The sequence below is a fragment of the Mesoplodon bidens genome, assembly GCF_964165515.1.
Source record: "Mesoplodon bidens genome assembly, chromosome: 9".
NCBI lineage: Eukaryota > Metazoa > Chordata > Mammalia > Artiodactyla > Ziphiidae > Mesoplodon > Mesoplodon bidens.
Window position 1 is genome coordinate 59,439,365 of NC_138166.1, and position 14,014 is coordinate 59,453,378.

The 14,014-nt window shown below is 42.2% G+C and overlaps 1 protein-coding gene across 1 annotated transcript in view; it reads right to left on the reverse strand.

Annotated features, from left to right (window-relative positions):
* CPVL (carboxypeptidase vitellogenic like) overlaps nt 1–14,014 on the reverse strand; it is a gene marked incomplete at both ends in the record, with an annotated part of 113,929 nt that overhangs the window by 51,057 nt on the left and 48,858 nt on the right. The window contains 3 exon segments of the mRNA XM_081243650.1: nt 950–1,048; nt 11,255–11,386; nt 12,018–12,140. Coding sequence (XP_081099776.1) covers nt 950–1,048; nt 11,255–11,386; nt 12,018–12,140 — 354 coding nt within the window.

Consider the following 14,014-nt stretch of genomic DNA (forward strand, 5'->3'; position numbering starts at 1 on the left):
TCATTACGCTAAAAGAAAAAAGAAGAGTAAATGCTGTTTTTAAAAAGTTACAAAAGGATAAAAAAAAGAGTTTGAAATCAACAATTTTGTGACTCATCAATATTTTTTGCTAACTGTGAATACATTTTCTTTGTAAAGAAAAAAATTTAATCACAAATTTTGCTTCTTTCTTGCCTAGCATATGTTTTTCTCTTGGTAGAATCTAAATCCAAAACCACAGCATTGGCAAATTCCATTGAAATTAGCTTTATATTTTATTTACAAAATAGTTAATAAGTAAGGCAATTTTAAAAACAGAATGTATTGTCATATCCACTAGACATGGTTATACAAATCCAAATCCCCACTCTGGCTCCCTCTATCTTATTTGATTAATTCTACCCAAAAGACATCAAATTTTGGCCCACTTTTATGAAAGAAACTATTTGAATACTTTGAGAAATATTCCAGAGGGCTTGAAGTGAGGGCCCTACTGAATGCATGAAACATCTTAAGTTAAAAGTAAGACAAAGCAAATATTTTCATAAAGGCTTTGGCAGTTTGGGTTATCCAAGCTGTCTGAAGTACAGAACAAATAATGTGGGCATTTTCAAGAAACTCACTACAGGATTGGAGCTCTGGGACCTGATACCCAGAACTGCAATCCTGGCCTGTCTCCTTCACAAAAGAACTTCTGTATAACAAGCTCTAGTGGGGGGAAATTGTGTTAATCGGAGATTTTTTTTGAGTTATCTGGAATATCACACACTCTCAATGGTCAGATTATAATGTATACAACACTGGCAGGGTAAAAAATCCTATAGATTAGTATAGCAAATAATGCAATACAGTTTGGACATGTTTGTCTAGTGTAAAGTCAGCTCTCCTGTTTCCTAAATTGGAGGAAGTTTGGTTTTGCCAAAAGTTTAAGCAAAAACACTGTTATGTTTTTTTAAATTGTTGTCATTACCGTGCACTGTAAAAGGCTGTAGTAATTAGAACATCCTGTAACATTCTGGAAGTAGGAAGGCTTGCTTATTAAGTCACCATCTAGTAGTTTATCCAGTAACTAGGTTGGGAGAGAGGGGAGAAAGGAAGGAGGAAAACATTAGGGTGGGTAAAAATATACAGGCATCTGTCACTTCATTTATTCAATAACTGTTTCATTCAACAACCACTTCCCACACATCTTCTCTGCGCTACAGACACTGTCCAAGGCATTGGGGAAACAGCAGTGAACAAGGCAGGCCAAAAATGCTCCCTCATAGAGCTTATATTCTAGAGGGTACAATAAACAAGCATTCATAGATAAAATATGCAGTGTATTAGAGAATGATAAGGGCTAAGGAGAAAATGAACAAGGAGAAGGGGAGTAGGAAGTGCCATGGGTGCCTGTGGGGTATGTGTGCCTGGGTGGTGGGTGTGGGGGACACTGCAGAGAGGAGGAAATGAGTCTCACTTAGAAGGTGGCATTTGAGTAAAGACCTGTTGGAAGGGAGGAAGCAAGCCCGGAAAACATCTAGGAAAAGAACTTTCCAAGTAGAGCAAACAGTGAGCCCAAAGGCCCCGACTGCGGGAGTGAGTCTTGTGGGGAAGGGTTACCATAACATGATCATTGACCACTCACCCATGTACGAGGAGACAGGGCAGAGGATACGGACATACACCCAGGCGCTTGGAACTGGTGGAAGTTATCTTTGGACTGCTGACATTGAAACCCGGTCATCAGCTGAAGGTGAGAGCAGTCGGCACAGTTGTGTGCTTTTCTCAGGTCATGTTGAGCTGCACAAAGGCAGGCATGGAGTGGTAGAGAGGGGCATCTAGCCAGGACTGTGGTTTGGCCAAAGGAGTTGGAGGAGGTGCAAAGGGGGGCCGTAGGTGGGAAATGTATGTGACTGAGCTTGGGTTTATGTTGGGTAATTAGAGAAATTAAGACCTGCAGGGGTAGGGGACCACGAAGAGGTAGTAGGATCCATGGACTGAAAGCCAATGGGGTTGCAGGACTGTAATTCAAGTTGGCATATTCAGAGAAGTGAGCTGGGAGGACGGGAGGCAGCAGTTGGGGGAAGATGTTTGAATCTGTTGAATCTGAGACTGCAGAGTGATTGCTGGCTTTTTTGCAGGGGGTAATGGGAATGAGCAGCTAAGGTAAAGAGAACAAGATCACTAAATGAGAGGAGACTAAGAAACTGAGGGGCCAAGCATTAAAAAGATCATTCAAGGGCTTCCCTGGTGGCGCAGTGGTTGAGAGTCCGCCTGCCGATGCAGGGGACACGGGTTCGTGCCCAGTCCGGGAAGATCCCACATGCCGCGGAGTGGCTGGGCCCGTGAGCCATGGCCGCTGAGCCTGCGCGTCCGCAGCCTGTGCTCCGCAACGGGAGAGGCCCGCGTACTGCAAAAAAAAAAAAAAAAAAAAGATCATCCATGTGGAGACTTCAGTCACCAGAAATGATGACAAGAGTAATGCTGGAAAGTGACACTGAGGCAGGAGCCAAAATATTCAGAGAATGAGAAGGCGAACGCCAGGGGTGTGTTTCGGGAGAGAAGCTGATCCCTTCAGCTCCAACTTACCGCTCTTTTATTAACTAAATCATTTTAAGGGATCAGAACATCAAAAAGGCTTTATTATTTAGGCTTGAGATTTTGACATTTGTATTCTCTTGGGTTTCAGGATTTCTTGGAGTCTTGTATTGCATAACGTGAAACACATTTTACCACTAGTTGATTACTTTCCTAAGTATCATTTCATCTATTTCCTGTGAAAAAGCAAAAGCCTTTTCATTTATCACACAAGGTTTTGGACCAGTGGTCACAGAGACATTGCATACCTTCAAGAGTTTTTTTTTTTTTTTTTTTCGGGAGGGGTGGGGGGGTTCTCTAGTTTTTGATGAATCTGGTTTGCGAGAGACCTCATGGGCCATCTTCTCAGTATTTCTGAATACACACAATATCTGAACTTTTCAACAGTTTCACTAATCCTGTGGACGCTTAGGCTGCTGGATCACACACCACAGACATCTTTCTGCCGTCTTTATTCCTTTGAGTCTATCAAATATTCTTGCTCTTGACACTGCTTATGCTTGCTCTTGACATATGCTTCTTCAGAAACACATCAAATGTCTCACTTGCAGACGGGTCTCATGCAATGTAAAATTTCATATTAATTCTAAATTCTAAACGTTTAGTCCTTTTTACCCTTTCTGCCTACCACAGCAGATAGCCTAAAACCAGTCTTGAAAATACTGTGATTGCAAGTTGAAGAATGACCCAACATGTCCCTGATAAGATCCTCCTTCTTTCCTTCACATTCACAATTGCACAAGATATTCTGAATCCACGCTCTGCAGCCACATCAAGTGTCCTGGCACAAAAAGAGGAGCCCGCCAGGGTGCTGCGGAGTGGCTCGGGACTTCCTGAGTTCTCCTATTTACACAGCTTGCTGCTGTCAGAACTCACAACAAGGGCAGTCACTGCCCTGGCACCCTATTTGTAAAATGGAGCACAGCTGTGTTACCCCACCCTTCTCCGTAAGTTTCTGTCTCCTGTTTTGATCTGAACCAGCTGACCTACAGCGCCTAAAAGACTATTAATACCAGGCCTCGGCCTTAATAATAACAATGCTCACTTCCGGGTAAGATGGCGGAAGAGTAAGACGCGGAGATCACCTTCCTCCCCACGGATACACCAGAAATACAGCTACACGTGGAACAACTCCTACAGAACACCTACTGAATGCTGGCAGAAGACCCCAGACCTCCCAAAAGGCAAGAAACTCCCCACATACCTGGGTAGGGCAAAGCGGAGAGATTCCCGCACAGAGGATCGGTGCCAACCGGCACTCACCAGCCCGAGAGGCTTGTCTGCTCGCCCACCAGGGCGGGCGGCGCTGGAAGCTGAGGCTCGGGCTTCGGTCAGAGCGCAGGGAGAGGGCTGGGGCTGGCGGCGAGAACTCAGCCTGAAGGGGGCTAATGTGCTACAGCTAGCCGGCAGGGAGTCCGGGAAAACTCTGGAGCTGCCGAAGAGGCAAGAGACTTTTTCTTCCCTCTTGGTTTCCTGGTGCGCGAGGAGAGGGGATTAAGAGCACTGCTTAAAGGGGCTCCACAGACGGGCGCGAGTCACGACTGAAAGCGCGGACCCCAGTGACGGGCGTGGGACGCTGGGGCTGCTGCTGCCGCCGCCAAGAAGCCTGTGTGCGAGAGCAGGTCACTGTCCACACCGCCCTTCTGGGAGCCTGTGCAGCCCGCCACTGCCGGGGTCACGGGATCCAGGGGCGGCTTCCCTGGGAGAACGCACGGTGCGCCTCGGTCTGGTGCAACGTCACGCCGAACTCTACCACTGCAGGCTCGCCCCGCACTCCGTGCCCCTCCCTCCCGCCCGGCCTGAGTGAGCCAGAGTCCCCGAAGCGGCTGCTCCTTTAACCCTGTCCTGTCTGAGCGAAGAACAGACGCCCTCCGGCGACCAACACGCAGAGGCGGGGCCAAATCCAAAGCTGAGACCCAGGAGCTGTGAGAACAAAGAAGAGAAAGGGAAACCTCTCCCAGCAGCCTCAGAAGCAGCGGATTAAAGCTCCACAATCAACTTGATGTACCCTGCATCTGTGGAATACATGAATAGACAACAAATCATCCCAAATTGAGGAGCCAGGAGTCAGTGCTGTGCCTCTGAGGTGGGAGAGCCAACTTCAGGACACTGGTCCACAAGAGACCTCCCAGCTCCACATAATATCAAACGACAAAAATCTTCCAGAGATCTCCATCTCAACACCAGCACCCAGCTTCACTCAACGACCAGCAAGCTACAGTGCTGGACACCCTATGCCAAACAACTAGCAAGACAGGAACACAACGCCACCCATTAGCAGAGAGGTGGCCTAAAATCACAAAAAGTCCACAGACACCCCAAAACACACCACCAGACGTGGACCTGCCCACCAGAAAGACAAGATCCACCCTCATCCACCAGAACACAGGCACTAGTCCCCTCCACCAGGAAGCCTACACAACCCACTAAACCAACCTTAGCCACTGGGGACAGATACCAAAAACAACAGGAACTACGAACCTGCAGCCTGCAAAAAGGAGACCCCAAACACAGTAACATAAGCAAAATGAGAAGACAGAAAAACACACAGCAGGAGAAGGAGCAAGATAAAAACCCACCAGACCTAACAAATGAAGAGGTAATAGGCAGTCTACCTGAAAAAGAATTCAGAATAATGATAGTAAAGCTGATCCAAGATTCTATTTCCCAGATCCATAATCTTGGAAATAGAATAGACAAAATGCAAGAAAAAGTTAACAAGGACCTAGAAGAACTAAAGATGAATCAAGCATCGATTAAAAACACAATAAATGAAATGAATACTCTAGATGGGATCAATAGCAGAATAACTGAGGCAGAAGAACGGATAAGTGAGGTGGAAGATAAAATAGTGGAAATAACTGCTGCAGAGCAAAATAAAGAAAAAAGAATGAAAAGAACAGAGGACAGTCTCAGGGACCTCTGGGACAACATTAAACGCACCAACATTCGAATTATAGGGGTTCCAGAAGAAGAAGAGAAAAAGAAAGGGACTGAGAAAATATTTGAAGAGATTATAGTTGAAAACTTCCCTAATATGGGAAAGGAAATAGTTAATCAAGTCCAGGAGGCACAGAGAGTCCCATACAGAACAAATCCAAGGAGAAATATGCCAAGACACATATTAATCAAACTGTCAAAAATTAAACACAAAGAAATCATATTAAAAGCAGCAAGGCAAAAACAACAAATAACACACAAGGGAATCCCCATCAGGTTAACAGCTGATCTCTCAGCAGAAACTCTCCAAGCCAGAAGGGAGTGGCAGGACATAATTAAAGTGATGAAAGAGAAAAACCTGCAACCAAGATTACTCTACCCAGCAAGGATCTCATTCAGATTTGATGGAGAAATTAAAACGTTTACAGACAAGCAAAAGCTGAGAGAGTTCAGCACCACCAAACCAGCTTTACAACAAATGCTAAAGGAACTTCTCTAGGCAAGAAACACAACAGAAGGAAAAGACCTACAATAACGAACCCAAAACAATTAAGAAAATGGGAATAGGAACATACATATCGATAATTACCTTAAATGTAAATGGACTAAATGCTCCCACCAAAAGACACAGATTGGCTGAATGGATACAAAAACAAGACCCATATATATGCTGTCTACAAGAGACCCACTTCAGACCTAGAGACACATACAGATTGAAAGTAAGGGGATGGAAAAAGATATTCCATGCAAATGGAAATCAAAAGAAAGCTGGAGTAGCAATTCTCATATCAGACAAAATAGACTTTAAAATAAAGACTACTAGAAGAGACAAAGAAGGACACTACATATTGATCAAGGGATCGATCCAAGAAGAAGATATAACAATTGTAAATATTTATGCACCCAACATAGGAGCACCTCAATACATAAGGCAAATACTAACAGCCATAAAAGGAGAAATCGACAGTAACACAATCATAGTAGGGGACTCTAACACCCCACTTTCACCAATGGACAGATCTTCCAAAATGAAAATAAATAAGGAAACACAAGCTTTAAATGATACATTAAACAAGATGGACTTAATTGATATTTATAGGACATTCCATCCAAAAACAACAGAATACACATTTTTCTCAAGTGCTCATGGAACATTCTCCAGGATAGATCATACCTTGGGTCACAAATCAAGCCTTGGTAAATTTAAGAAAATTGAAATTGTATCAAGTATCTTTTCTGACCACAATGCTATGAGACTAGATATCAATTACAGGAAAAGAGCTGTAAAAAATACAAACACATGGAGGCTAAACAATACACTACTTAATAACAACGTGATCACTGAAGAAATCAAAGAGGAAATTAAAAAATACCTAGAAACAAATGACAATGGAGACACGATGACCCAAAACCTATGGGATGCAGCAAAAGCAGTTCTAAGAGGGAAGTTTATAGCAATACAATCTCACCTTAAGAAACAGGAAACATCTCGAATAAACAACCTAACCTTGCACCTAAAGCAATTAGAGAAAGAAGAACAAAAACATCCCAAAGTTAGCAGAAGGAAAGAAATCATAAAAATCAGATCAGAAATAAATGAAAAAGTAATGAAGGAAACGATAGCAAAGATCAATAAAACTAAAAGCTGGTTCTTTGAGAAGATAAACAAAATTGATAAACCATTAGCCAGACTCATCAAGAAAAGAAGGGAGAAGACTCAAATCAATAGAATTAGAAATGAAAAAGGAGAAGTAACAACTGACACTGCAGAAATACAAAAGATCATGAGAGATTACTATAAGCAACTCTATGCCCATAAAATGGACAACCTGGAAGAGATGGACAAATTCTTAGAAATGCACAACCTGCCAAGACTGAATCAGGAAGCAATAGAAAATATGAATAGACCAATCACAAGCACTGAAATTGAAACTGTGATTAAAAATCTTCCATCAAACAAAAGCCCAGGACCAGATGGCTTCACAGGCGAATTCTATCAAACATTTAGAGAAGAGCTAACACCCATCCTTCTCAAACTCTTCCAAACAATATCAGAGGAAGGAACACTCCCAAACTCATTCTACGAGGCCACCATCACCTTGATACCAAAACCAGGCAAGGATGTCACAAAGAAAGAAAACTACAGGCCAATATCACTGATGAACATAGATGCAAAAATCCTCAACAAAATACTAGCAAACAGAATCCAACAGCACATTAAAAGGATCATACACCATGATCAAGTGGGGTTTATTCCAGGAATGCAAGGATTCTTCAATATACGCAAATCAATCAATGTGATACACCATATTAACAAGTTGAAGGAGAAAAACCATATGATCATCTCAATAGATGCAGAGAAAGCTTTCGACAAAATTCAACACCCATTTATGATAAAAACCCTGCAGAAAGTAGGCATAGAGGGAACTTTCCTCAACATAATAAAGGCCATATATGACAAACCCACAGCCAACATTGTCCTCAATGGTGAAAAACTGAAACCATTTCCACTAAGATCAGGAACAAGACAAGGCTGCCCACTCTCACCACTCTTATTCAACATAGTTTTGGAAGTTTTAGCCACAGCAATCAGAGAAGAAAAGGAAATAAAAGGAATCCAAATTGGAAAAGAAGAAGTAAAGCTGTCACTGTTTGCAGATGACATGATACTATACATAGAGAATCCTAAAGATGCTACCGAAAAACTACTAGAGCTAATCAATGAATTTGGTAAAGTAGCAGGATACAAAATTAATGTACAGAAATCTCTGGCATTCCTGTACACTAATGATGAAAAATCTGAAAATGAAATCAAGAAAACACTCCCATTTACCATTGCAACAAAAAGAATAAAATATCTAGGAATAAACCTACCTAAGGAGACAAAAGACCTGTATGCAGAAAATTATAAGACACTGATGAAAGAAATTAAAGATGATACAAATAGATGGAGAGATATACCATGCTCCTGGATTGGAAGAATCAATATTGTGAAAATGACTCTACTACCCAAAGCAATCTACAGATTCAATGCAATCCCTATCAAACTACCACTGGCATTTTTCACAGAACTAGAACAAAAAATTTCAAAATTTGTTTGGAAAAACAAAAGACCCCGAATAGCCAAATCAATCTTGACAACGAAAAACGGAGCTGGAGGAATCAGGCTCCCTGACTTCAGACTATACTACAAAGCTACAGTAATCAAGACAGTGTGGTACTGGCATAAAAACAGAAAGATAGATCAGTGGATCAGGATAGAAAGCCCAGAGATAAACCCACGCACATATGGCCAACTTATCTTTGATAAAGGAGGCAGGAATGTACAGTGGAGAAAGGACAGCCTCTTCAATACGTGGTGCTGGGAAAACTGGACAGGGACATGTAAAAGTTTGAGATTAGATCATTCCCTAACACCATACACAAAAATAAGCTCAAAATGGATTAAAGACTTAAATGTAAGGCCAGAAACTATCAAACTCTTAGAGGAAAACATAGGTAGAACACTCTATGACATAAATCACAGCAAGATCCTTTTGGACCCACCTCCTAGAGAAATGGAAATAAAAACAAAGATAAACAAATGGGACCTAATGAAACTTCAAAGCTTTTGCACAGCAAAGGAAACGATAAACAAGACCAAAAGACAACCCTCAGAATGGGAGAAAATATTTGCAAATGAAGCAACTGACAAAGGATTAATCTCCAAAATTTATAAACAGCTCATGCAGCTCAACAGCAAAAAAACAAACAACCCAATCCAAAAATGGGCAGAAGACTTAAATAGGCATTTCTCCAAAGAAGATATACAGACTGCCAACAAACACATGAAAGAATGCTCAACATCATTAATCATTAGAGAAATGCAAATCAAAACTACAATGAGATATCATCTCACACCAGTCAGAATGGCCATCATCAAGAAATCTAGAAACAATAAATGCTGGAGAGGGTGTGGAGAAAAGGGAACACTCTTGCACTGCTGGTGGGAATGTGAATTGGTACAGCCACTATGGAGAACAGTATGGAGGTTCCTTAAAAAACTACAAATAGAACTACCATATGACCCAGCAATCCCACTACTAGGCATATACCCTGAGAAAACCATAATTCCAAAAGAGACATGTACCAAAATGTTCATTGCAGCTCTATTCACAATAGCCCGAAGCTGGAAACAACCTAAATGTCCATCATCGGATGAATGGATAAAGAAGATGTGGCACATATATACAATGGAATATTACTCAGCCATAAAAAGAAACGAAACTGAGCTATTTGTAATGAGGTGGATAGACCTAGAGTGTGTCATACAGAGTGAAGTAAGTCAGAAAGAGAAAGACAAATACCGTATGCTAACACATATATATGGAATTTAAAAAAAAAAATGTCTTGAAGAACCTAGGGGTAAAACGGGAATAAAGACACAGACCTACTTGAGAATGGACTTGTGGATATGGGGAGGGGGAAGGGTAAGCTGTGACAAAGCAAAAGAGAGGCATGGACATATATACACTACCAAACGTAAGGTAGATAGATAGTGGGAAGCAGCCGCAGAGCACAGGGAGATCAGCTCGGTGCTTTGTGACCGCCTGGAGGGGTGGGATGGGGAGGGTGGGAGGGAGGGAGATGCATGAGGGAAGGGATGTGGGAACAGATGTATATGTATGACTGATTCACTTTGTTATAAAGCAGAAACTAATAAAAAAATAATAATAATAACAATGCTGTTAGGTAAACTGTGACAGGCTGTGTTCCCAGTAACAAGATTAAAGGTCTCAAAATTCAGTCCTCATCTCAGTTACTAATGTGTCAAACACACAGGCTCTATGGCAAAGGTGACAAAACCCCCCAAGGAAGATTGCTTACACATGATTTTTTTTTTTTTGCGGTACGCGGGCCTCTCACTGTTGTGGCCTCTCCCGTTGCGGAGCACAGGCTCCGGACGTGCAGGCCCAGCGGCCATGGCTCACGGGCCCAGCCGCTCCGTGGCATGTGGGATCCTTCCGGACCGGGGCACGAACCCGTGTCCCCTGCATCGGCAGGCGGACTCTCAACCAGGGAAGCCCCTACAAATGATCTTTGTCTGCACTGGCCAAAAAACAAACGAGCAACAAACAAGACCCTCCTGCATCCTAATATTTAGTATAGTCTTACATTTTAAACAACCAAAAAAAAAAAAGGTTGAAGAATATAACCATGTTACTTGATCCTCAAATTTAATTTTAGGAGAGCGATGTGGCGATACTGACAAATGCCAATGGCTCTTTGTAAAAGTTTCAAGCGACCACCCTTTATACTCTTTGTTCCTGACACACAGGAACATGTGACATGTGTTACACTGTGGCCACTTCCCCAGCTGGAGCCCTGTGTGTGGATATTACCCTCTGAAGGGTTTAGAGCACATGTGGAAGCATATGCATCCACTTTCCAGGTTGCCTTTCTTCTGATTTCTTTATGGTAGGGATGCCTTGAGGGCCTACACAGCATTTCAAGAAATCAAAACAGTTAATGAAAGACATAGTTAGATAAACACCCTGAGGTGATCTCAGGTTTAAAATATGGTTAAAGTAAATTCAAAGAAACCCAGATGGCTCTTTTCTTCCTTACGAGCCCACTGTCTCACCTCCTGATCCCGGGACAGCACCAAGGAAACACTTTTGCTAACAACAAAGATCCAGGCCAGGCACCGCAGTGCTTCCGGGACCTTCTCAGATGGTGCTCATTGTGCCAGGGCAGCGCAGGCCCCAGAACTCACTTCAAAGGCCTGAGACCACTTCTCCTCCTGGATGTATTTCATGCACTCATCACACTGCTTCTGGAAGTACTTTCTCTGCTTCTCATCCAACAAGCCAATTTGGAACAGGAATGGTGCATAGCCCTGTATGATCTGAGGAGAAAAGAAGCAAACACAGACGTTGCATGGAGAGAGAGGGATGTGAGGGAAGCCCACCTGCTTGTGAAATAACCCTTTGTAACTTCTCAATTAGCGGAGCAGGACAACACACACACATATGCACACACACCCCGCACAAACATAGACGTACAACACACACAATGCATACACAACACAAAATACACCACACAAACACACACATACATAAGACATACACACACCACACACATACACAAACACACATACACCACACACACAATTCGTGTATAACACACAAATACACCACACAAACACATATACACAAACACAGACCACATAACCACACAAACACTCATACAACACACATGTACACAAAATACACACAAACACACCAAGCACAGGTGCACACATTTGTACATACACACACTGACACTTGCACTCACAGCCAACGTAGGCTGACATATAGTAAGTTGACAATGTAAAACATTTGGTAAAAATTAGAAGATTTAAATCATTAGAAAGTCAACTGAGCAACAGTATTTCCCTTTACGAAGTTAGGTCTGTAGGGTAAGAGGAGCCTCCATCTGATTAAAGAGTATTTACTCTCCTTAAGGAACAAAACGGAAAGGAAAAAAGAGCCACCTACTGACTCGGGATCAGAATACGCGTCTCCAAGAGCAATTCCCTTCAGGTTGATCTTCATGGTCATCACGGGGTTGAGCACGTGGATGTAGTGGGTGATGGCTGGCACGGATTTCCCCGCGTAAGACTGAGAAGGGTTAGACGTTAAAATGAACCATCACAAATCAATGCTACTAAAATGACGTGTTTATGCAAATGAAAATCACAAGAGAACAATCAGTATTTCCACAAGGCACATGTATTTCTTAACCTCACATTGCAAATTTGACACTAGCACGGAGCTCTGTCCCTGCCTTCTTTTGTCATCCCAAATAGCATGGAGTGACATGCAGGTCACAGGTCAGGAGCGCAAAAAAATAATAAGTGAACATGTCCTAAGTGAACATTCTAATTTCCTTCCAAAACAAATAACATGGACAGCGGTAACACAATTCTGCCACCCTTAGGGTTTTCCTCACCAGACAGTTCCATTGCAAGCTTTATTAAAAAAAAAAATTCCCAAGGCCAAAATTAAGGTTTCAAAATCTGTACAATGATGCCAAAATTTGAAATCAACATGTATTAAAGGAAGAGGAAAAGGATAAATAATATTTATTGGCCACTAAAATGGTCACTTGGACTTACCTCTGTTTCCAACCTTTTCCAATACAAGGCTCTTTTTCAATTTCAAAATAGTTTGCTGACACAACCATGATAATACTGCTTTTAGATTATGCTGAAAAGAGCCACTATTGGTTCAGTAATATTTAAAAATAGTTCCGTGTTTCTTCCATTAAAAAGTTGCCTTCCTGACATTTCCACTTGTATGTCTAATATTAAACTTCTTATGTTCAAAGCGAAGCTCCAATCCCCAAGCCCTCATTGCAGCCTCCGTTTCCATTAATGTAAACTCTGTTCTTCTAACTGCTCAGGCCAAAAATCCTGGTGCCACTGTTTATCTCTTTCACTCACACCTCGTGAAAAGTCCATTAGTGAATCTCATCAACTCTACCTATTCTATCAAAACACATCCGGAATCCAGTGTCTTTGTACACACCCCTTTATCACCTTGCTCCAGGTACCGTCATCTCTCGCCTGGATTCTTGCAGCAGCCTCCTCAATGGGCCTCTGCTTTTGCTCTTACCCTCATCCAGTCTAATTGCAAGACAGTGGTCTGTTAAATTAGATCATGCCACTCCTCTGCTCAAACCCTCTAATGACTTCCCATCTCTCTCAAAGCAAAAGTGAAGTGCTTTTTCTGGGGCATAAGGGCTGACGTGATCTGGTCACTTCACTCACATTATCCCCTACTATCCTCTTGCTCATTCCTCTCCAGCCTCTCTCAGACCAAATCATAATTGTGATCTGTACTGTTCCTTCCCTTGCATTAGCTCTTTCTGTCCCTGGAATGTTCTTCCCCAGATATCCATATGGTTAACCCCCTCACTTCCTTCAGTGAGGCTTTCTGAGGGTTGCCCTCCATGGCCACCCTATCAAAAAATTTAACACCCCTTTTTTGATATTTTATATTCCCCTTCTCTCCTCTTTCATCTTAATCTTTATCACTCTCCAACAAACTTTTACTTTTTACCTTGTGTATTGTTATTCCCCTACCCACACTAGAATAGAAGATCCACAGACACAGGGATATCTGTCCTTTTTGTTTATTAGTGTATCCCCTGTACCTGATGCTGTTTGTTAGTGCTCAGTAAACAGCTGCTCAATGAATGAATCTTGAATTAGACTACATGCATTTGAAAAACAGCAATGCACATATTCTAGATAGACTAGATGCATTATGTGGGTACATATGGATCTGCAGAACTTTCACAATATGTCCAAGGCTCTCCAGGGCCCTGAAGTTCAGAGACTGGGAATTCTGGAGAGCTCTCATTTTTTCCATGCCATAATCATATGCTGCATTATTATCATTATTCCCACTTCAACGTAAGGACATTGGGGCTCAGAGAGGTTAAGTGATAGAGTCAGAATTAAACCTGGTCTGACCTGCTCCAAATCCTA